Source organism: Stegastes partitus, unplaced genomic scaffold, assembly GCF_000690725.1.
Source record: "Stegastes partitus isolate 25-593 unplaced genomic scaffold, Stegastes_partitus-1.0.2 Scaffold46, whole genome shotgun sequence".
NCBI lineage: Eukaryota > Metazoa > Chordata > Actinopteri > Pomacentridae > Stegastes > Stegastes partitus.
The window spans coordinates 225,250-246,943 of NW_007577777.1; the positions used below are offsets into that span (position 1 = coordinate 225,250).

At 41.4% G+C, this 21,694-nt stretch overlaps 1 protein-coding gene across 1 annotated transcript in view; it reads left to right on the forward strand.

Annotated features, from left to right (window-relative positions):
• Positions 1-21,694, forward strand: part of necab1 (N-terminal EF-hand calcium binding protein 1) — a 49,544-nt gene that overhangs the window by 9,957 nt on the left and 17,893 nt on the right. Inside the window, exons 4-6 of the mRNA XM_008306452.1 lie at positions 7,310-7,335; positions 7,984-8,081; positions 17,032-17,168. Of these exons, the coding sequence (XP_008304674.1) occupies positions 7,310-7,335; positions 7,984-8,081; positions 17,032-17,168 (261 nt within the window). The remainder of the gene's footprint in view (positions 1-7,309; positions 7,336-7,983; positions 8,082-17,031; positions 17,169-21,694) is intronic.

Consider the following 21,694-nt stretch of genomic DNA (forward strand, 5'->3'; position numbering starts at 1 on the left):
AACAACCTCGTATATATACTCAATAACCTCAGTGCATCAAATAAGATATTTTAGGCCTAATTTTACAACTGCATTGTTGCACATTACATTACTTTTTTAATCAAGACAAGACAAGGCAGGGCAATACAGCACAATGCATACTCTCCTGTGTGCTTTACACAACGCATTAAAACACAAAAAGACCATTTTTAAAGACGTAGAACAACATTAAATGTAGCTTGTTGCTTCTTTGCTTGTGTGGAGTCATGTCTCTGTGCACCTGTTGAACCAATATTCATTTTCTTATCACTCTGTTTTTTGGTCTCTAGCAGCTCTAAATGTCTATTTCGATGCTAAATCCTTAACAATGTTCACCAGTTAATTCCTAACTGTGTGTAGCTGCTGTTAGGTTCTGAGCAGGTAGTATACTGTGGATACTGAGACGTTTTTCCACTGTAAACTGCAGTGAGGGCAAAAAGAGTGACGAAAGAACAGGAAAGTTGCACACTGGGCAGCTAAACTAAAATGAGCTGAAGCTTTTCACATCGCCACAGTTTTTCTAATAAAAAAAGATTCTGGCCAAGGTTTAATAACGTTTATTTCATGTTGTTTTTACATGTTTTCTCAATTATTTTTTCTGTGATTAGTTATTAAACTCTAACCCCTAGTACACTGTATTTATATATGACCTCTTTAAGGCCTTTATTGCTGCTGAGTTTTACATTATTGTTCTCATCCAAAGGCTTTAAAAAAGAATCCAAAATCACAGCATCACTGTTTCTGCTGCTTTAATCAGACACTTTTATTTGGTGCAACTTGAAAACTAGGTCTTACTAAATCTGGTGCTCAACCTGAATCTCCCAGCTTGTTTACTGAAGAGCATCGACCGCTACATCCTCGTTCAGCTTTGTTTGGTGGCCAATTTGTAAGACTCTCCGACACTCAGGGCCCATTTTTGGCCACCAGCTGGAGGGACACCAAAGAGGAGATTTAGCTGCTACTGATCTACTTTTAGAAGTTTGTCACAATGTACCGTTTGTATAGTAACATAAAAATAAAGAAGACAGACTCACAGTGCACTAAACACCCACTGAGATGACCCCACAGACAGACTCTCTGTTGGAGGCCGACTCTCACATAACCTGCTGGTTTTCCGCTTTTGTGACCCTGCGGTTCATTTACTGCTGTGTAGAATTCACATGAGTAACCAGGTTATGTTCTGTGATCCACCATCTGCATAAATCATCACCAGGACAGTCCATGTGCAGGTGTGTGCCAGATCCAGTGGTGTATTCATCGAGTCGGTTGGTTTAACAACAGAACGACTGCGATGAGAAACAATGAGCTACACGCGGAAATTAGATTCACGTCACTGATGTTGCTGTAAGTCCAGATGTTTGCACCTGGAATGACAGCTGCCACAGTCACTCCACTTTGCTCCATTAGAAACACCAAAGGCATTCGTGAGAGAGTGACCCACTGAGCCACAAAATATATATAAATAGCCGCTAGCTTCGGTTATATAACGGCAGTGCAGCAGCGAGCTTTGCAAGCGGAGTTGTGCTGCATCTGTTTTAATGACATTTGGCAGGTAAGCACTCCAAAAAGTTTGTTGTTTTGGTAATTCCAAGGTTGATGAGTGTCTTCCTGCTACCAAACTTCCACAGTGACGTCCTCTCTCTCTCTCGATGTTGGCTTAAAACGATCACAAGTTCAAATGTGTCAATGGCACAGATGACCTGATAATGTCAGAACCAAACAGGGTTATGAATAATCAGGCTATGTTCTACGTCATATCTTGAACGTGGTTAAAAGCTTGATGAAAATAACAGTTTGCACTCTAGTTACAGACATTACAGACATCTCACCTCATATAGGGCACCAAAATGCCCAAAAACAGTCGTGTTGATACCTAAGACTTCATTTATTGAAGCTAAATCCTGCAAATAGTCACATGTAGAATGCATCATATCTTGGAAAAACACTTGACTGATCGTTTTGCAGGTTGTAGTCTGCTTTTATGCTCATTTGACAGAAGGGGTGTAAAAGTGCAAAGCCATAGCGTCCTCACCGGACTGAAAGTTATTGTTGCCAGAATAACACATGTTGATATAGGATGACTGTTAACAGAGGCCACAGGATATGTNTTAACCTCAACATGTTTTTGGACTGTGTGGGAGGAAGCCGGAGAACCCGGAGAGAACCCACGCTGCACGGGGAGAACATGCAAACTCCACGCAGAAGGATTCCGGTGCCCCCACCGGGACGCGAACCGGCGACCTTCTTGCTGCGAGGCAACAGTGCTACCAACTGCGCCACCTTGCAGCCCCACAGGATATGCATTTAATGTAATTATAATGATGTATATTCCAGACTGTGTTTACCAAAAGAGACAAATACAGTCGTGACTCGATAATCCGACCCTTAACAATCCTAAACCTTGATATCCAACAGGTTTTTAGGAAAAACGAACGGAACACATGAAAAATAGCCTTAACATACCGACAGCCTTGGATTCTGACTCCAACATGACATTTTATGTCACAAATAAGGATAACGGCGTATTATCTGACTGAACAATCCCACAGATTGGCTACGTTCAGACTGCAGGACTTAATGCTCAATTCAGATTTTTTTGTGAAATACGATTTTTTTGCGAGTTCGTTCACATTTCCAGTTAAATACGACTTGTATGTGATCTGCTGTGTGAACTTGATCCGACCCAAAGGTGTCCCGCATGGGCAGAAGAGGACACGACGATGTCACACACAGCGAGCGTGCTCAGTGTTCACGGACGTAAACGCGGATGGTAACGGTGGAGTGTATCTTGTGATTTTAAAGTTTTTTTGTTTTGTTTTTTTTAAGTAGTTGTCCAACCAGAGCCAGCACATTTACAATGTAATCGCCATGGCTGTGGTGGAAACAGAAGTGTGACCACTGACTAAACTGGCATCAGCAGACCAAGTCCTGCCTGTGCGTTCCGGCCACTTCCACCCCAATCGGACCACTCCCCTGGGGTAGAAGTGGACGTTCAAGCATCAAGCCCTCCTTGTATCTCCACCTCCGTCTTGACAATCCGACAGCCTTGCTATCTGACATAAAAGGTTTTACATTTGGTGTCAGATTATCGAGTCATAACTGTAACTTTGAAAATAGTACGTTTTAAAAAAGAATCTAAGAGATGCCACAAAGAACTGCATCCACAGACCTACTGCATTTGAATTATTTTGCTTTTTTTTTGTCCAGAAATGACCAAATTTAATAGTAGCCTAAATTAAGTGTAAACTAAAGTAATGATTTTTATTTTTCAAGGCAATCGGTTTCCTTGAGTTTTTAAGAACAAATGTTGAGATGGTCAAACAACCTCACTGGTACAAATATTCTGTCGCCTGATAGAAAAGGATTAAAAAGACCTGAGGATTCATGTGTCTTTTAGTCTGGAATATAATATGTTCAGCTTTTTGGGGGGCTATTTTTCCGTCAGCGATGTTAAAGCCTGACGCTTTTCATGGTACACCTCGAAAAATAATATGCAGCGTCTATTTTTATCATTTAATTATGGGTTGCAAATCCAGTTCAGGGCTATTGCCTCATTTGCTGTGACTTCCAGTGAAACCGTGATCGCAGATGTATTTCATAGACACGGATTAGTGACACCTGTTTGCCGAAACAGTTCACCTTTAAGGTTGCTGAAGACCGAGTAAGAAGCTCAATAGAGATTTTTTTCTGTGGGAGAGTTTAATCTGTCTTTGGATTCGTGTGCTTTTGTGAAGTCTGTAGCTGTTTGTGTTGCTTTTCTGCCTGGTCAGACTAACATGACATGATCACATTAATAAGAGGAAGGTTGTAGATCCAGGAAAAGGAGCTGCGTCTTTGTGTAAATTCACTTTCACCTGTGAGGGGAAAATCAGAGTTTTACATGGTCAGGGTGAGGAAGTTCCTGGAAAGAGAGTTTAGACTTTTTTTTGGTTTGTTTTTAAGGTTAAAACTGTTTTAGAAGTAGCTGCTCAGCAGGGCAGCAGCTGTTCATGCTGTGAAGTCAAACATTGGAGTATTGTAACCTGGAGAGACCACAACATGTCCAAATATGTTCTATTGCATTTGGGGGAAAATAAATAATTCATCAGACTTTTAAAAAAGAAATGGTGCAGCAATAAAAACATGTCTTGAGTGCTGGATTTAGTAAATCTGACTCAGTGTAAACTTTAATCCAAGATGTATTCATAGTGGAGGGAATGATGGCGCTCCTACAAAGTGGAATAATGACATGAGGTGGTTTAAAATTAGATTAGAGGGAGGTTCAGGTCAAAGGTGGAGTCATGGATTCAGTTGTGATAGTCAATTTTCAGTATGAAGTCAGTGAGGATCCAGATAAATTATGCACTCCGTATAATTTCTTATGTAAAATACGTGAGATTAAATGTGTAGATAGAGGTAGAGACTTTGCTATTGATTCGAGTTCTGGTGTTTGTGATTGAGTAACTCAGTAGCAGGATGATGTTGTCATCTGCGTCACCTTTGTTTAATTTGAACGCTCATCCTTATTATGATGTTGATTAAAATGTTTACCCAAGGCTCCTGTGTCAGCGGCGTTATTGGTATAATTAGACAGCAGCCTGAGAGTGAAACACTCTGAGCCACAGCAGCTGAAGAGGCTTTATAAAGACTGAATTCCTTTCCATAAATAATTACTGCAAAAACAGCCTCATCAGATCACAGCAAAGGTAAGACTGCAGTATTCACACTTACTATACTTGCTTGTTTGAAGTCTAAATAAATATGTTTCCACAGTTCCGGGCGAAGCTGTTTCATTTCCCGCATTAATTCTGACATTTATTTATCTGAGACTTTGAGCATCACGCTGACCTTTTTCTTAATTACTCTCAGTTGTTTCCATAGAAACATGTTTTTTTTCTTCACTCAATAGAATTTCTCTAACCACAGATAGTAATTTATGCTCTGATGATTAAAATCATCAAACATATTTGATTTGTTTTCCTGCTTTGGTGTGCCTCAGGGCTCACTTCTGGGTTCTTTTATGTTTTGATTAATTCAAGGATTAAAGGTTTCAAGGTTATCTTTATTGTCCCACTGGGGGGAAATTATTCTGCGGCAAGAGTTCACATATTAATAGGACACAAATGAGAGGAAGGTCCTGGCAATCCGATATAGCGCTCCTAAAGACCTGCCTGTTGTAAATGACCAAAAGCTTGGCCTGACTCCACCCAGAGATCTTACTCATCATTCTAACAAGACGTCCAAGTCTTCTCTGACTCGACAACTTTAATTTTCCAAACCAAGCAGTAATACAAACGGTTAAAACAGGTTCAGCAAACACCTATAAACGAGAGTCGTCATCTCAGGAGAAATATAATCAATAACAATGGCAAATATTTGTAGCTCTTCTCCTGAACATCAGAAGCTTTTCTAGGAGTTTTTGGCAACATGTTTCTCATTGTGTAAAGTGTAGTCACTGCATTTAATTCCACTGAATGCTGCTGCAGTTAAAGGGAGAAAAGCGAGACTTTAATCACGCTGATCATCATGCACAACATTATGATCTTTTAATGATGATATAATTTGTTAAACTAATTATGAGCGCTTCATAAGACGAGTAATGCTCCTGCCATTAGAGCTTTGTCAACAGACACGGAGCTATGAAGTACAATAAAAACACAATTAGACGCACAAACAGATGTATACTATTTGCCCCTAATGCCGGTTTACACTTGCAGTTCAAACAAACACGCACGCTTCACCGTCAACCATCATCACTGGGCTAAATCAGAGTTTCTTTAAGCCGAACAGGAACGTGTGCCCCTGTGTGAAATGAACACAGAGGGAGGCAGATGGCAAAGTAGTTAGGAAGCAATTTGGAAGTCTCAAATTGAATCCTGTATTGATTGAAGAATGAGTCACCGAGCTGCACTTTCTGTCCGGCAGCCTGGCCAACCTGCTCAGGCTGATGTCGAACACACTCCAAATGTTGCAATGCAGAGACAAGATATGAAATATATTCTTTAAATCTAGACAGTGTGATTTGCAGATGCATGAACTTAACAATATTTATTTCAGAGAGTGAACTGTGGCATGTTTTTGAACCAACTTTACGTCGATGATTAAGGCCTCTTTTACACGTAGCATAAACGGTGATGTTTCAATGGGCCTTTGGTTTACACATAAACAAAGCTACAAGTCACCGAAAACGATTGTATCTGAAAACTCCAGCCAAACTGGACATTTGGAAAAACTCTGTGTTTACGTTTGCATGTAGACAGGAGGAGATGGAGTTTCACAGGATGCGACAAAAGCGTCATCAGCGTCATATGTGTGCGACCCATGTTTGCAGTTTGGCTACATCCATATACTTGGACTGACATGTTTCCCAGTCAGTATTTTTACTTGTTTCGTACTCTAATACCACATTAAGGAGGAGCTCCACTTCTCTGTCGGTCCAAACAAACAACCTTCGCCTCAATATCGTTGAAGTAACAAGAAGTTTTTGTTTTTTTCCAGGATTCTGATTGGCTAGCATGGTGTTATGCTTCTCGTTACACTGCCCCCTATAGGTTTGGCATGCTCATAGCAGCTCTTAACGACGGGTTTATGCAGGTTTGTGTAAACAAAGATTTTTTTGAAAACCATCTTAAACATAGATCTGTTTTTGTGAATACCTGGCTACGTGTAAACGTGGTTTCAAGCCACATAAGAAACACTTTTGTGGTCTGAGTTGAGCATCTGGTTTCTTCCTCTGTTCTTTGCTGTCCTCTGTGGCTCTAAGTGTTTTCTCCTGTTTGGACTAATTGATTGCTGCAGCACTTTTTCCCTTGTGAACAATGTGCTACAGCTGTGTGTGGAAATTCCCCAGTCTCCGTTACCGCAACAAGAAATCAGACGTGGGTTTTTTTTTGTGTGTGTCTCTTAAAGTGAGCAATACAGCCAGAACAATTGTCCACTTTGAGATCTCGTCGTCGCCTCTCTTTCACATATGCACACTCAGACCTCTGCTAAACACACTCATGCATGAACATTAATCACAGGCAGCCAAAATTTCTCAAGGGTTTTCTATTGAAGATCTTTTTTTTTCCTGCCAGACCCACTCGTCTCTCTCTCTTTCGTCCCTCTGGGGGGAAAAAAACAACTAAATTATTCAGTTATTCTTTACATATTTCACTCTCCATTTGTCACCACACACTGATTCATCAAATCCGAGCCCGTCCAGGAGAAGTTTTTGCGGAGATGAAAGATTAGCCTGCACGCTGCTTCAAGCTTGGAAACCTTTGTGAGGAATTCTTTTGATTTAAATCTTTTTTTTCTGTTTGTTTTGCAGCAATTTGGACACGGATGAACTTTGTGGTAAGTTGATTCTTCACCTAAAAAAAACTTTTAATAACAGAAATAAGAAGCTGCAACGTTTCCAGACACTCGGGAGCTCCGCAGACTCAAATGCTGTTTGACATTTTCGCAGCATAAGGAAAGAAACATGTTAGATGTGGTCACATGCTCTGTGACCGTAGGCCCTGCAGGCTGTGTGAGTGAGGTGTCACACCAGCGCTGCTTCAACAGAACACCCACAGCCCTGTCCTAGTTACTTAACCCCCTTTACCCTCGAGGTCCCCTGCACCAGGACCAGGCCGGATCTCTTATGAAAACGTGGCACAATCACTTAACGGATGACTTGTGATGCATTTCTGCTGCGTCACTTGCAGTTGAGAATTTTTCAAACATCAAAATCACTGACTCATTCTTTTGTAAGTACCGTACGTAGGTATTTACAGCTTTGATTCAGCAGACGTTTCTCAAATCCCACTCTGGCCTGGTGATAAGGCTATTTGTTGTATTTCTAAATTCTCCCAAGTGTCTCTTATTCATAAAGCCCATTTTGCAGCTGTTACCGACTGAATTTATTCAAAAAATCGCCTAAAGGCTCGAGGGGTGAGCTCACTAAAATGTTAATTTGTTTTCTCTTCCCTTCTTTTTTTTTTCTTTTTTTTTACTGTGAAGAGTACTTCTCCCAGCACCTCGGAGAATATGAGAATGTCCTTGCTGCCTTAGAAGACCTGAATATGTCCATACTGAAGGCCATGGACAAAACAAAGAAGGTAAGATGATGGAAATGAATCATAACATCACCCTCTGGAGGTTTGACACAAAGTTTTGACACAGAGAGTCACTGTAATGCTGCTATGACCTTATTTATACCTGTGTGACATTAGCCAGCCTTCGTCCAGCACTGCACAACACATCTTCTACGACTGATTCACAGTAAGTGGGATCAACATCTGATATCTAAATAACTCTAAATGAAAATGTTCTTTCATCCCGTAACTCAAACTGTGGTGGTTGGATGCAACAAAAAAGCCAGATTAGGTCTTGAGTCTTGACAGGACAGACAAATATTCTGAGTCCAGCTCACGCTACTCTGGACATCAGCTTTACTAAAATACTTCACCATGCTTAAAGTATTTCCAGCAACTTGCTGAAAACTTTCTCCTCTGTACACAGAGTTTATTTATTTGATCCTGATGTTTCATTTTCCCTTTTGTTGCTCTTTCTTGTCCTTGAATTTTTGTCACTGAAGGCATTTCAAATTGAAAGAATTTCACACTGTTTATTATAAGAGAATTTGAAAATTAAACTTATAACATTAAATGATTTTTTGATGAAATATACAAACTCAGATTTGGTAAACATCACCAACAAGCCACGCATCACACATGATCAGCTCAAAGGCTGTTGGAAAGTTCCAAATCCAACATTTTTTTTTTCTTTTTTTATTCTTTTTTCTTTCTTTTTTTTTTTTTTTTTACAGTTTCTGGCTCTAATCAATTACGCAGTCTTTTAAAAATCACATGGATATTAAACCCGCTGGTAGGTTTCGAGGTTCAGGGGGTCAAAACAATTTACACATACAGTATGTCACATTTCTACAAATATTTTATTATATCTTTTTATGGGACAACACTGAAAAAATGACACATTGCTACAATCAGTGTACAGCTTGTATAACAGTGTAAATTTACTGTCCCCTCTAAATAGCTCAATAACAGCCATTCAAACAGCCATTAATGTCTAAACCGCTGGCAACAAAAGTGAGTACACCCCTAAGTGAAAATGTCCAAATTGGGCCCAATTAGCCATTTTCCCTCCCTGGTGTCATGTTAGTGTTACAAGGTCTCAGGTGTGAATGGGGAGCAGGTGTGTTAAATTTGGTGTCATCGCTCTCACATGCTCTCATACTGGTCACTGGACGTTTAACATGACACCTCATGGCAAAGAACTCTCTGAGGATCTGAAAAAAAAAAAAAAAACTCTACATAAAGATGGCCTAGGCTATAAGAAGACTGCCAACACCCTGAAACTGAGCAGCAGCACAGTGGCCAAGACCACACAGCGCTTTAACAGGACAGGTTCCGTTCAGAACACACCTCGCCACGGTTGACCGAAGAGGTTGTCTTTGGAAAATAGATGTATGAGTGCCGCCAGCATTGCTGCAGAGGTTGAAGGGGTGGGGGGTCGGTCTGTCAGTGCTCAGACCATATGCCACATCACACTGCATCAAATTGGTCTGCAAGGCTGTCATCCCAGAAGGAAGCCTCTTCTAAAGAAAGCTCACAAACAGTTTGCTGAAGACAAGCAGACTGAGGACATGGATGACTGGAACCATGTCTTGTGGTCTGATTAGACCAAGATACACTTATTTGGTTCAGATGGTGTCAGGCGTTTGTGACATACTGTACATGGTTATCATACATTTGTATCCACATATTGGCACATGGGTACTACCTCTTGGCTACTTCTACTAAATCTAGAGTGAAATAAGCCAACATCCATCCATTCATCCATCCATCCATTCATCCATCCATTATCTATACACCGCTTAATCCTCACTAGGGTCGTGGGGGACTGAAGTCTATCCCAGCTGATTCAGGGTGAAGGCAGGGGACACCCTGGACAGGTCACCAGTCTATCACAGGGCTACACTTAGAGACAGACAACCAAGCACACTCACATTCACACCTACAGACAATTTAGAATCACCAATTAAGATTATTAGAGAACCCACGCTTCACGGGGAGAACATGCAAACTCCACACAGAAAGATCCCGGGTGTCCTCACCGGGACATGAACCGGCGACCTTCTTGCTGCGAAGAAACGATGCTATCCGCCAAGCCACCTTGCAGCCCATAAGCCAATATGAATATATATATAATTCGAAATAAATTGATCTTTGAACATCACACATCCTGCTGGTGTGTGTCTCTAATGAGTTATGATTCAAGTGGTGTGACATTAGTGGCAAATTCTGTCAGTTGATCATCTAAAAAGTACTTAAATTTGGACGATGTAGTGATAAAACTATGAGACTCAGTGTGTTCCTCTCGCTGAAAATCTCTCCTAACATGCTCCCATGCTGCCCAGCTGGCTTCCTCAGATCTCCCATTAGTCAGCTTTCCATCAGAGAGCCAAAAAAGCACAAGCCAGAGCTCATCTGTGCTGGTAATTAACCCACAGAACATATTATAATTCTTATTGGACTCGCAGCCAACATAGAGCAAGAAATTAAATGGACTGTGACTGTGGTACCAAACAAATATTGCTTTTGATCATCATGCGTTGTGTCCTCTTGATCTCACTGTCTGAAGCTGAGTGGCTTTTACATAATCAGAGGAGAGAAGGAGGACGAGGAGGGTGGCAACGGGAGATAAAGCCGGACACCGTGGAGATGAGGCAAAATGACCAGAGATGACAGAAGAAGAAGAAAAATGGAGGACTGAAGGAGAAATGATGAGGAGAAATGGGAAAAGGATGAGATGAGGTGGGAGAGAGGTGGCTTATTAGATCTGCAGGGAGAGCTTCTTTTTCTTTCTGGCTCTCTCTCTGTAGTATCTCATCTGGCACATATGACACATGCTGTGAAGCTCTAATCGGCCCTCAGATCTGCGCTGAGGCAAACGCATTTCCTCATGGCAGCTGTGTCGGCGTCGAACCATCCATTTGTCTGTTGTAGTTTTGTATTAGCACAGACGGAAGTAAAAAATGATGACATTCAATTTGACTACATACTAACTGTGGTGACAAAGATAACCGCAGATAAAGGTTTTGGTTTATGAGGGGGAGAGTTTAAGAACAATAGTATAAAACGATGAAAAATTTCAACCTTGACAGTCTTTTTACGCCAGGAGAAAGGTACTATTTGTGAAATAGGTTTTTAAAGAAAGTTGGAGCTGCAGCAGAGAATTACACGTGTCTGAAATCTCGCCTTTATTTCTGCAAAGGAAATGAAATATACAGATACTTCTGCAACCCCTTTGCAATCTTTTCGTCGGCTCCAACATGTTGTCGAGCTGAAGTGCGAAAATCAAATTGCACTTCAAATGATTTTTGGTTCTCCCAGAGAATGGTTGAGAAAAATGAGAAACGGCAGAAGCAATCTGGACTGGATGTGTATCTTAAGGATTATTCACCTTGAACCGGACTTTCTAAAAGCGTTTAATCATTTCTCAAAGGAAAAACAAGACTCCGATTCCATCAGTGAGCGGACATTTAAAATGGATATCTGAGCTCAAATGAAAACAAATTACTCTGCACAAATTGGACAGAATTGCCAATAACTCCCAAATTAAGTTACTGCACTGGGCTGTAAAGGAGAGAGGCAGTAGTACACTACTGTTTCTTCCCATGCGCCTTTTTGAATTCACAGATTTTCCGTCTATGTGACGACATTAAAGGTTTTTGTGGACCCTAAAAATAAGTCACAGCACAAAATATGCAGAATTGTATGACACACTGTATTCCTCTGACTGTTATCACGTACAGGCTGAGCGAAGACGAGAACAGATGCTGCATTAGTCACAGACTAAAGCTCAGTCATCTCTGTTGAACTGTATATGTGTCTGAGTGGGTGGTCTCTGGCTGTGCATGCATGTGAGGGGGCTGGGTGCATGTGTGCACATTTGCAAGGTGTTTTTTTTTTCTTTTCTTTTTTGCATTGGAAGATGAAAAGTGTGCACTAATTTATATGTGCACATTTGCGGGGGAGCTGGATCAAGCCTGTGTATTCAAATTAGAATCACATACATTTACGTTGTAGGCGATACGAGGAGGGGATATGGGGGGATGCCATCCTCCTTGTTGGCAAAATGACCATAATGTTTCCTCCTTGTTAACCTGCCATCCCACTTCTCCCTTCCCAAGCAGTGCAGGACAAGATATGTTAACCTCGTGTGCCCGACTCACTGATCCTTTATCTGACTGAGGTTTGTACAAGTTCACATCTATGGCACAGACCATAGCTCTGAAATATCCATCCATGTATCTTTTAGATACAGACACAGCTACAGATACAGCTTTTACTGTGAGTGAAGCAGATAATGTGACTGAGGAAATGAACCTGCTCTGTCCACGCTGCAGTCAGCTGCTATGACTCCACAATCTAAGATAAAGTTTATACCGTAAATTCCAGACTATTGAGTACACCTGAATATAAGCCACACCCACTATCTTTAAAAAGAAAAGTTTTGTACATATACAGGCTGCACTTGTCTACAAGCTGCAGGTGTTCACGTTGTAACATGAGATGTTTACACAGAAAGATTTTCTTAAACTTTTAACTAAATACGTACCAGTAACGTACACAAATACGTAAATGCTTTTTTTCAAACAGTGTCTGTAACACGGGTGTTAGGAAAATAAAAAATACAGCAACCTACCAGGAAAAGTCATTGATCGCTATCTTCATCTTCCTCCTGCAGTAAAGCCACTAAACCCGTCTTCTTCAGTGTCGGAATTGAACAGCCTCAGAATTACTTGGTCACACACTTTCTCAGTCTCTCTTTTGTTGTCGCTCTCAATGTCACTGTGGTGTCGAGGCAAATTCGTAAAAATCGTAAAAATCCATAAATTAGCCGCATCATTGTTTAAGCCGCAGTGTTCAAAGCGTGTGGAAGAAGTAGCGGCTTATAGTCTGGAATTTACGGTACATTTTTGACTTCCAAGAAAGAAAAAAAACAAGCCTACAAAAAATGTGCATTTAGCCCAAGAGGAATTCGATTAAATCAATACTCACAATTTAATGTTATTATAATCCCGCAATGCTGATATAAAGTAGTTCTGCTTCACAGAGAGAACGGGGGGAAATATTTTCTGTTATTTTCAAAAATGTTTTTCTTGAGAAAATGAGAAAACATGAACTGCTTGATTAAATTCAGACCATTTCATTTCATTTAAAAGTGTATTTTTGCTTTAATCCACAGTTTTAAAAAGGACAGTTATAGTTGAGGAGAACAGAGGAGGTCATCTACTGCGTATACATGTCTGATCAAGATACTCGGGGGTTCATTTCTTTTTGCAGATATTCCTGTCTGAGGCAACCAAAGGGTTTCAATTTGTGACAATGAAATAAAATAGTGTTTGGATTACTGTTCACAGATGGAGGTCAGTTCAAATAGACTACTTGTAATAACTGGGATAACTGAGCAGGGATTTACAAATCGCTAAAACACAAATTAATTTAGCAAGTTGCTACTGAATATGGGCTGCAAGGTGGCGCAGTTGGTTAGCAATGTTGCCTCACAGCAAGAAGGTTGCCGGTTCGCGTCCCGGTGGGGGCACCGGAATCCTTCTGTGTGGAGTTTGCATGTTCTCCCCGTGCAGTGGGTTCTCTCTGGGTTCCTCCCACAAGGTCCAAAAGGTTAATTGGTGATTCTAAATTACCCGTAGGTGTGAGTGTGCTTGGTTGTCTGTCTGTAAGTGTGGCCCTGTGATAGACTGGTGACCTGTCCAGGGTGTCCCCTGCCTTCACCCTAAATCGGCTGGGATAGACTCCAGCCCCCCATGACCCTAGTGAGGATTAAGCGGTGTATAGATAATGGATGGATGGCTACTAAATATGAGTTGGATTCTGAATAGTCCTGGTTCTCTAGTTAACATAAGTCACTGAAGGAGGTCAGCTATGAAGCATTTTACATTTCAATCAGCTTTGAAGTGATTTACAATCAAACTAAAGCTGTTTGACAGAAGCGGAGTGAGGAATGATTGCAGGGCAGGTTTAGAATTGCCAACTTTCAGTCCAGCCTTAAATGGAGGGATTTAGGCAGCGCTGCTGGGTCAGAGGCCGAAGCAGAAACGTGTAGGAAACTACAAGGCCGTACCTCCGACTAAGCACTCATTTGACCTTTTGTACAACTAACAAGAAAAGATCAAGGGATCAGGGAAAAGGAAAAAAATCATGCAGACGTTAAACTGTTGAAAATGGCTGCATATTGGTGAGACAGACACACACAGAGGTACGAATCACAGGAGGCAATCTATGCTCAGATCGCAGGAGACTGACCTTTACCAGTTTTGTCGTGACTCACTCACACTGAGGGAATGTGCATGCAGGTGAAAGTCTACATGTGTGTGCGTTTCCGAGCGAATGTCAGAGGATCAAACAATACATGTGACTGACGAGACTTTTCCAAATGCAGCGCGGCGAACAGGTTTTGTCTTTGTCGTTAAATAGTTGTCAGAGCCACTGTTCAAAGTTTTGTCAGATATTTTATTAAAAGGGCTGATGGGAGCAAGTTGAATGATTTGCTCTGTATTCTGGAGGAGCTGCTCAGAGTTCACGTCGCTCACAGGAGGACACCCGCTCAATATACTGTAATTAGCGCGTGCTTCCTGATCTTCTGATAAACAATTCCAGCTTTTAAAAATCACGCCACCATTGTGCTTTTGTAACGGCAAGTAACGCTGAAACGTGTTTACTTTCTGCTCCTCTCTCATTCTTTTTTTCACTCACACATTCATGCATTAGTCATCCTCTAATCTAGCCTGCATTAGCGTTGCCTCCAAACCCCTCATTGCCAGTCGAATGTACAAACAGTCACGGTGCTCAGGACTGTGGGAGCAGGTGCAGTGTGCAAACAGCAAACTCTGCTGTGCCAAGCATCCTTCACTCCCCTTTGATTAGATCCAAAACAGCATTTGGCCTCCTGCTCTGTTTCAGGCAGAGCAAATGACATCCCTCCAAAATGTCATAGAGTTTGGTTTTCTTTTTTCTTTTTCCGTAAACACACGCTGGCAAAAACAAATGTGTCCCTGACTCACTAAATGATGGACAAGGTGCTGATGACTCTTGTAGTTCAGGTTATTTTTAACTAATGAACATGTAAACAGGTCAACTCCCACAGACTGTGCAGACTCCTGGTGCTGCAATCAGATTAAGATGCATCATCAAGAGTCAAGAAAGGGGGGATGATTGGTACAGTTATTGTTGTTTTTTTTTTGTTTTTTTTGCACAGACAAAAAAGCCAAAAGGTGCAACGATTCATTCTTCTAAGCTGCACTACTTGGTGCTTCTGTATTGTGTCAGAAATTTACATACAGTTATCACCTGATTTATGGCATTTACTGTCCTGGTTCCTTCTGCTGCAAGAAGCTCCACTATTTAAAAGAAATCTGTTTACATACAGTTGAATTACATACAGGTTACATACCTTTTTTTCTCACTGACATTAAATCAGATTAAACTTTTCCTGTTTGAGATCAGTTAGGGTTACCAACATTATTTCTATTTTTTTTTTCTTCCTATTTCTATTAAATGCCAAAATGATAAGAAAGATTTTTTTTTTTTAGATTTTTTTAATTGCTTTCTTCAGTTTACATACTTTTCCTTAGTATTTGGTAGCGTTACCTTTAAACTGTTTGACTTGGGTCAAATGTTTTGGGTTTCCTTCCACAAGCTTCTCACAATAGTTTGATGAACTCTGGCCCATTCCTCCTGACAGAACTGGTGGAACTGAGCCAGGTTTGTTGGATGCCTTTCCAGCTCTGCCCACAAATCTTCTCCAGGATTGAGATCAGACCTTTGTGATGGCCACTCCAACACATTGACTTTGTTGTCCTGAAGCCACTTTCTAACTAATCTAGTGGTATGTTTAGGGTCAGTGTCCATCTGAAGACCCATTTGCACCCAAGCTTTAACTTCCTGGCTGATGTCTTGAGATGTTGCTTCAATATTTCCACATACTGGTCTTTCCTCATGATTCCATCTATATTGTGAAGTGCACCAGTCCCTCCTGCAGCAAAACACTCCCACAACATGATGCTGCCACCCCCGTGCTTCACAGTTGGGATGGTGTTCTCAGGCTGGCAAGCTTCCCCCTTTTTCCTCCAAATGCAACGATGGTCATTGTGGTCAAACAGTTTAAGTTTAGTTTCATCAGACCACAGGACATGTCCCCAAACATTAAGGTCCCTGTTTGCATTTGCAAACTGTAATCTGGCTTTGTTATGCTGCTTTTGGAGTAATGTCTTCTTTCAGCCCATGTCGGCACAGGACTGGTTTCACTGTGGATAATGACTCTCTCTGATCAGCTTTATCATTGTGTATAATTGTTTGAACAGATGAACACGAAACCTTCAGGTATCCGGAAATTGTACCCAAGGATGAACCAGACTTGTGGAGGTTCACAGTTCTCTTCCTGATATCTTGGCTGATTTCTTTAGATTTTCCCATGTTGTCAAAAAGTAATTTCACAAATACTTCCTTTTCATTTAGTAGCTGTATGATGTATTTAGAAAAATTTGACACAGATCTCCAATTAGTAAACAGTGTGTCCGTTAGTCTTCAGTTTTTCCTTCATAGAAACTTTCATTCCCTCACTGTTTGTCATTAACTTATATTTACTTAAGGCTCTCCACCCTCCACCAACTAACTTGTACGGCCCATGACGTCCTCCTCAGTTCAAACAAGTCATTTGACAGATTGCTGACACTAGACAGGCCTGACTGATCAAACACAGTTAAGAGGGAGGATCTGAGCAGAATGTGAAGACCAAACGTTTGACATCTTCTTCCTCTTCCTGTCCTTCTCTTCTCTTTTCCAGCACCAGCATTGCGTAATCTCCTCTAAATGAATGTTGGCATATTTTAATTAGCAGCAGAGGGCCGGACGGCGAGCGACTCTGTTGGCATCTGAAATGTGTCGCAGCTCTCCTCGTGTTCGGCTCTCCTTCATCGTTCTTCCCACTCTAACTTGTCCTCCTCCTTGCCTTGATTGGCAGGATTATCAGGAGTCCACCCACCTGGAGCAGTTTGTGACCCGCTTCCTGCTGAAGGAGACGACCAATCAGCTTCATTCACTCCAAAGCTCGCTTGAGTGCGCCATGGAAACCACAGCTGAGCAGACTCGCCAAGAGAAGTAAGAAAAAAAAATCTCTCTGGCCCTTCCACACACACACACACACAATTAGTCTTTAAAGCCTGAACGAAATGCATTTTGTACAATAGCACCCATAATTACAGTTCTCACAGCCAGTCAGACAATTTTGTCCAAACCGCACGCATTCATTTACATCCCACATTTTAGGCTTGAAGGGTGCTTTCATTGGTGATGCCAACACAGGTTTGTTAAGAACACCTGTCTGTTCGCTGTAATCCACCAGATATCTATGATTCATTGTTTATCTGATTAATATGTAAAGCCTCTTACTTTGGGGACATGTAGGCGAAGTGGAGCAAATTAAAGAAGGCTTATTAAGACTTGAAAGTAATGAAGCGCAGTGGGTGGGATAAGACAACTGAGTGTAAGAAAGAGGATCTTCAAAGTTTGGGAACAGAGATCAAAGTGAGGTGTTTTGTGTAAGCTGACACACACAGATCAGCAACAACATTAGAGGTACCCATGGGTCTGCAGATCCTTTGGCGTGAGGGCTCTGTGGGTCTGTCTGGTGCATTAAGCAGATGCTCAATCTGATGGAGTTTGGAGGCTGAGTCAGTGCCTTGGGCTCTTAGTCATGTTCCTCGAGCAGTTTTTTTGCAATTTGGCAACACACACTGTCCTGTGTTGTGGAAGGAGGTGTGCTTGGTCTGCAAAAAATGTTTAATGTGTCAAACTAACATCCACATGAGGAGCAGAAGGTTTCTCCTCAGCAGACGATTACATTCAAACAAGATGATCAGTGTTATTCACCTCACCAGACACCTCAGGGAAGCAAACACTGACATTAATCTGAACTAGGTTCTGTTTTAAATCATGTTCACGTTTAAAGCTGCTCGTTAACAAAAAGATCCAGAAAAACCAACCGGATGAATTTCGTAAAACTTGCTGTCAATGTGGAGCCTAAACAAAGTCAGAACATTTAAGCTTGACTTTCTTTAAAACTGAACGATGAAGGTCTGTGTTCTGAGTGGATTCTAGCTGTAGCAGCTGATTTAATACAAACATTAAGCCACTGTCTTAAGAAATATGAGCATCAAAACATTAATTTCTTGCATTTCGGTGAATTTTTATAAACATTAAATTATGAATTTGAGCCTTTTCTGCATCAGTTTATAGTCGAAAGTCTTTAATTGTGTAAAATTAAGCTCAAGATTGTGGCGACGTTAGTAAACTAAACTGGTTTCTTTAACTGAAGTATCTGAAGCGAATGTATTTTTGTAACGAGCTCAGTAACGATGCTGCCTGGTTGTAAATTACAAATAAAATTGTGCTTTTCTGATCATCTTAAAGTGTGTTAATGAAAAGACTGTAGAGATGTCACTGGTTTTAATGTTTTGGCTGATTGGTGTACACACAGATGATCTTCAACCACTAGTTTGATTTTATGATCCACAACCTAACAGCTCGGTTCACTCTCAGTGCTCCCACAGCAGCGATAGAGAGCTGCTGCAGCAAACAAAAAGTTCAAAAGAAAAAAATTTACTCTGCTGTAAACTGAGAATAGTCACTAGCAAAATGAGTGGTGATGCTTTTTCTTACTACTGCCAGCCCTGTTTGTGAAACTGTGCCAAGTTTGCAATTAGACTATGGCGCTAATGTCATTATGGTTTTATTATTAGAGTCTTTATAAATGTACCGAGTGTGGGGGAAGAAGGGAGCGCTGGTGGTTCAACCTGAAGCTTGTGTTCTTATAGCCCTCTGTGTGTGTGGGTGTGTGTGTGTGTGTGTGTGTGTGTGTGTGTGTGTGTGTGTGTGTGTGTTCCTCTCAAGTCTAAGCGCACACTGCCGTAACAGTAAAACTGCGAATGGGTCATTAAATCAGTGATGGAGGTAAATTGCTGCTCCGTCATTGAACACAGACAGGTATTAAACCAATAGACAATACCTGGACACACACACACACACACACACACACATGCACACAATATGAAATCTTGTGCACGTTTTGTTCTGGTGAGTCATCATCACTAATGAACTGAGCCCACCAGGACCAGGGGCAGGACTGATTTCTGAATACAGACCAATCAACCACTACACACACACACACACACACACACACACACACACACAGAAGGTAACCATGCTTCTATATATCACATTCTCATCCACCTGTTTTTATTCACATTCTTAATTTGCAGATTAAAGAAAGTGAAAAAGTCAGAAATATTTTTAAAAAGAATATCCAAATGTAAAGGCAACTCAGGGCAGTAGGACTTAGCAATCAGCTCGGGAATTTTTTTGGTTTCAGACAAAAGTGCAAGAAAGCAATCTGTTCAAAGCAGACTGACCTTGTATCTTTACAAAACCAACAAACTGACAGGTTCATCCATTTTACACAAAAGCTGGCCAGACATGCAGAGGTAGGAAAGTAGGCAAGACCTTAGATTTTCTCTTTTGGTTTCTTTTTCCATCTTTCAAACATTACGGCAATCAGTGCCTCTTCATGTATACATCTGGGTGAAACATAATGAATTTCAGTCCTCTTTGTTCATACGATTGAGTAGATTTCAGACTCACTGTGGTCTTAATATCACATCATGTTTGTCTGCAATATGTCCACAGCTGACAAAACCATGACAAATAATTTCAATAATTGTACAGCTTCCAGTAGTAATCATTATTTTGGTTTGACGTTTTTTGGGGGGGTTTTTTGCCACTGACTCTATATTAAGCTGGACGAGTTCTCTTTGACGTCACCCACAGATTTTCAGAGCAGTGGTTCTGGCTCAATGTGGTGCTCCGACCGTCACCGTCTTGGCCGTGTTTAACACGTATTAACTCCTGTGTAGGGCTGCAAGGTGGCGTAGTTGGTTAGCACTGTTGCCTCGCAGCAAGAAGGTCACCGGTTCGCGTCCTGTTGGGGCCACCGGGATCTTTGCATGTTCTCCCCGTGCAGCGTGGGTTCTCTCCGGGTTCTCCAGCTTCCTCCCACACAGTCCAAAAACATGTTGAGGTTAATTGGTGATTCTAAATTGTCCGTAGGTGTGAATGTGAGTGTGCTTGGTTGTCTGTCTCTAAGTGTAGCCCTGTGATAGACTGGTGACCTGTCCAGGGTGTCCCCTGCCTTCACCCTAAGTCGGCTGGGATAGACTTCAGCTCCCCGCGACCCTAGTGAGGATTAAGCGGTGTATAGATAATGGATGGATGGAACTCCTGTGTAATCCAAAAGTTAGCAAGAGGCTGAGCGTGAATGAATGACTCTGGTTATGAACTTTCCTGTGAAAGCACCCACCTGTCACCGCATCCTTAGTTATGCATCTTTTCAGCCTCATTACAATTAAAACAAGTGTGTAATATAAACAATAAACCCCGTACAGTTTGTCATGAACAGGGGGATGTGCTATAAAAACCAAAACAATGTTTTGTACCAGGCTGCAAACATGTTTACTTCTGCTGTAAAGTTGGGCATTTTAACACTGGGGTTTATGGGGATTGACTCTCTGTTGGAGGCAGCCTCTAGTGGTCATTTGAGGAACTCAAGTTTTGGACACTTCCACGTTCCGCATTATTTTTAATTCCTGTAGTAGCTACTTGGTTTTTGCATTAGTTCTGTTTCTAAGGATCCCTGTAGGATTTTTATTGGATTGGATCATGTAGCTTTTATCATCAGTAACATTTCACAGTCTTATTCACAGTCAGCGGCAGAAAGATGATTGAATTTGGATGGTTGAACATTTAAGTCAAAGAGACCTTTGCAAACTCTCCTTCCCTTCCTTTTCCTCACCTCCTCTAAGTGTTTTTCACTCTCTCTATTCCTCCTCATGTTATTTCAAAGTGTGACCGTCCCTCGTTCCCTGAGCAGCTTCTTCTCCTCCGACATCTTTCTCACTTGAGAAACTCCCCCGTTGCACCGAAATGCAATCACTCTGTTCGTCCAAACATCTGGAGATCTGCTTGTTTCTCTGGTGGCTTTAAATAGGTTTTTGTGGTCAGTCTTATACACTTGAGGAGGCTGTGAACAAACGGGAGCCCGTATTCATGGAGGCATGGTTTGACTTCAGCTTTGTACTCTGAAGTTGTGCTGCTCATTTTAAAAGCAATGTTAGTTTTCTCACTGCAACTTTTTGGTTATTAGTTGCACAATGCATGGCCTCAGACGTAACAATCAATATGTTTGTCTTTTTCTTTGCTGCATCATTGATTTGCATTGTCATTTTCATTAGGTTGTCCAAAGGATTGTCGATCTGTGATAATGGCTCAGTCATTATTTCTCAAGGAACTGCGATGGCTTTCAAACTAATCTGGAAAGAATACGCAGACAACACTCTCTTATTCCCTCTTTCTCTTCACCTCCTATTCTCCTTGTCCTCCCTCTCAGCTGACATAAAAGCTGTGGGAGGAACACGAGGATTGGAAGGCTGCTGGGCTTTGCTCTATTAGTTATCTCAGACGGTTTTAGCAATTAAAGTTGTGGTTGAGAGGGATCCACCAACGAGTTCCTCCTCCATGCATCAAGGGTATAGACATATTAGAGTGCAGCTTGTGAGTTAATTACACTGCGCTTC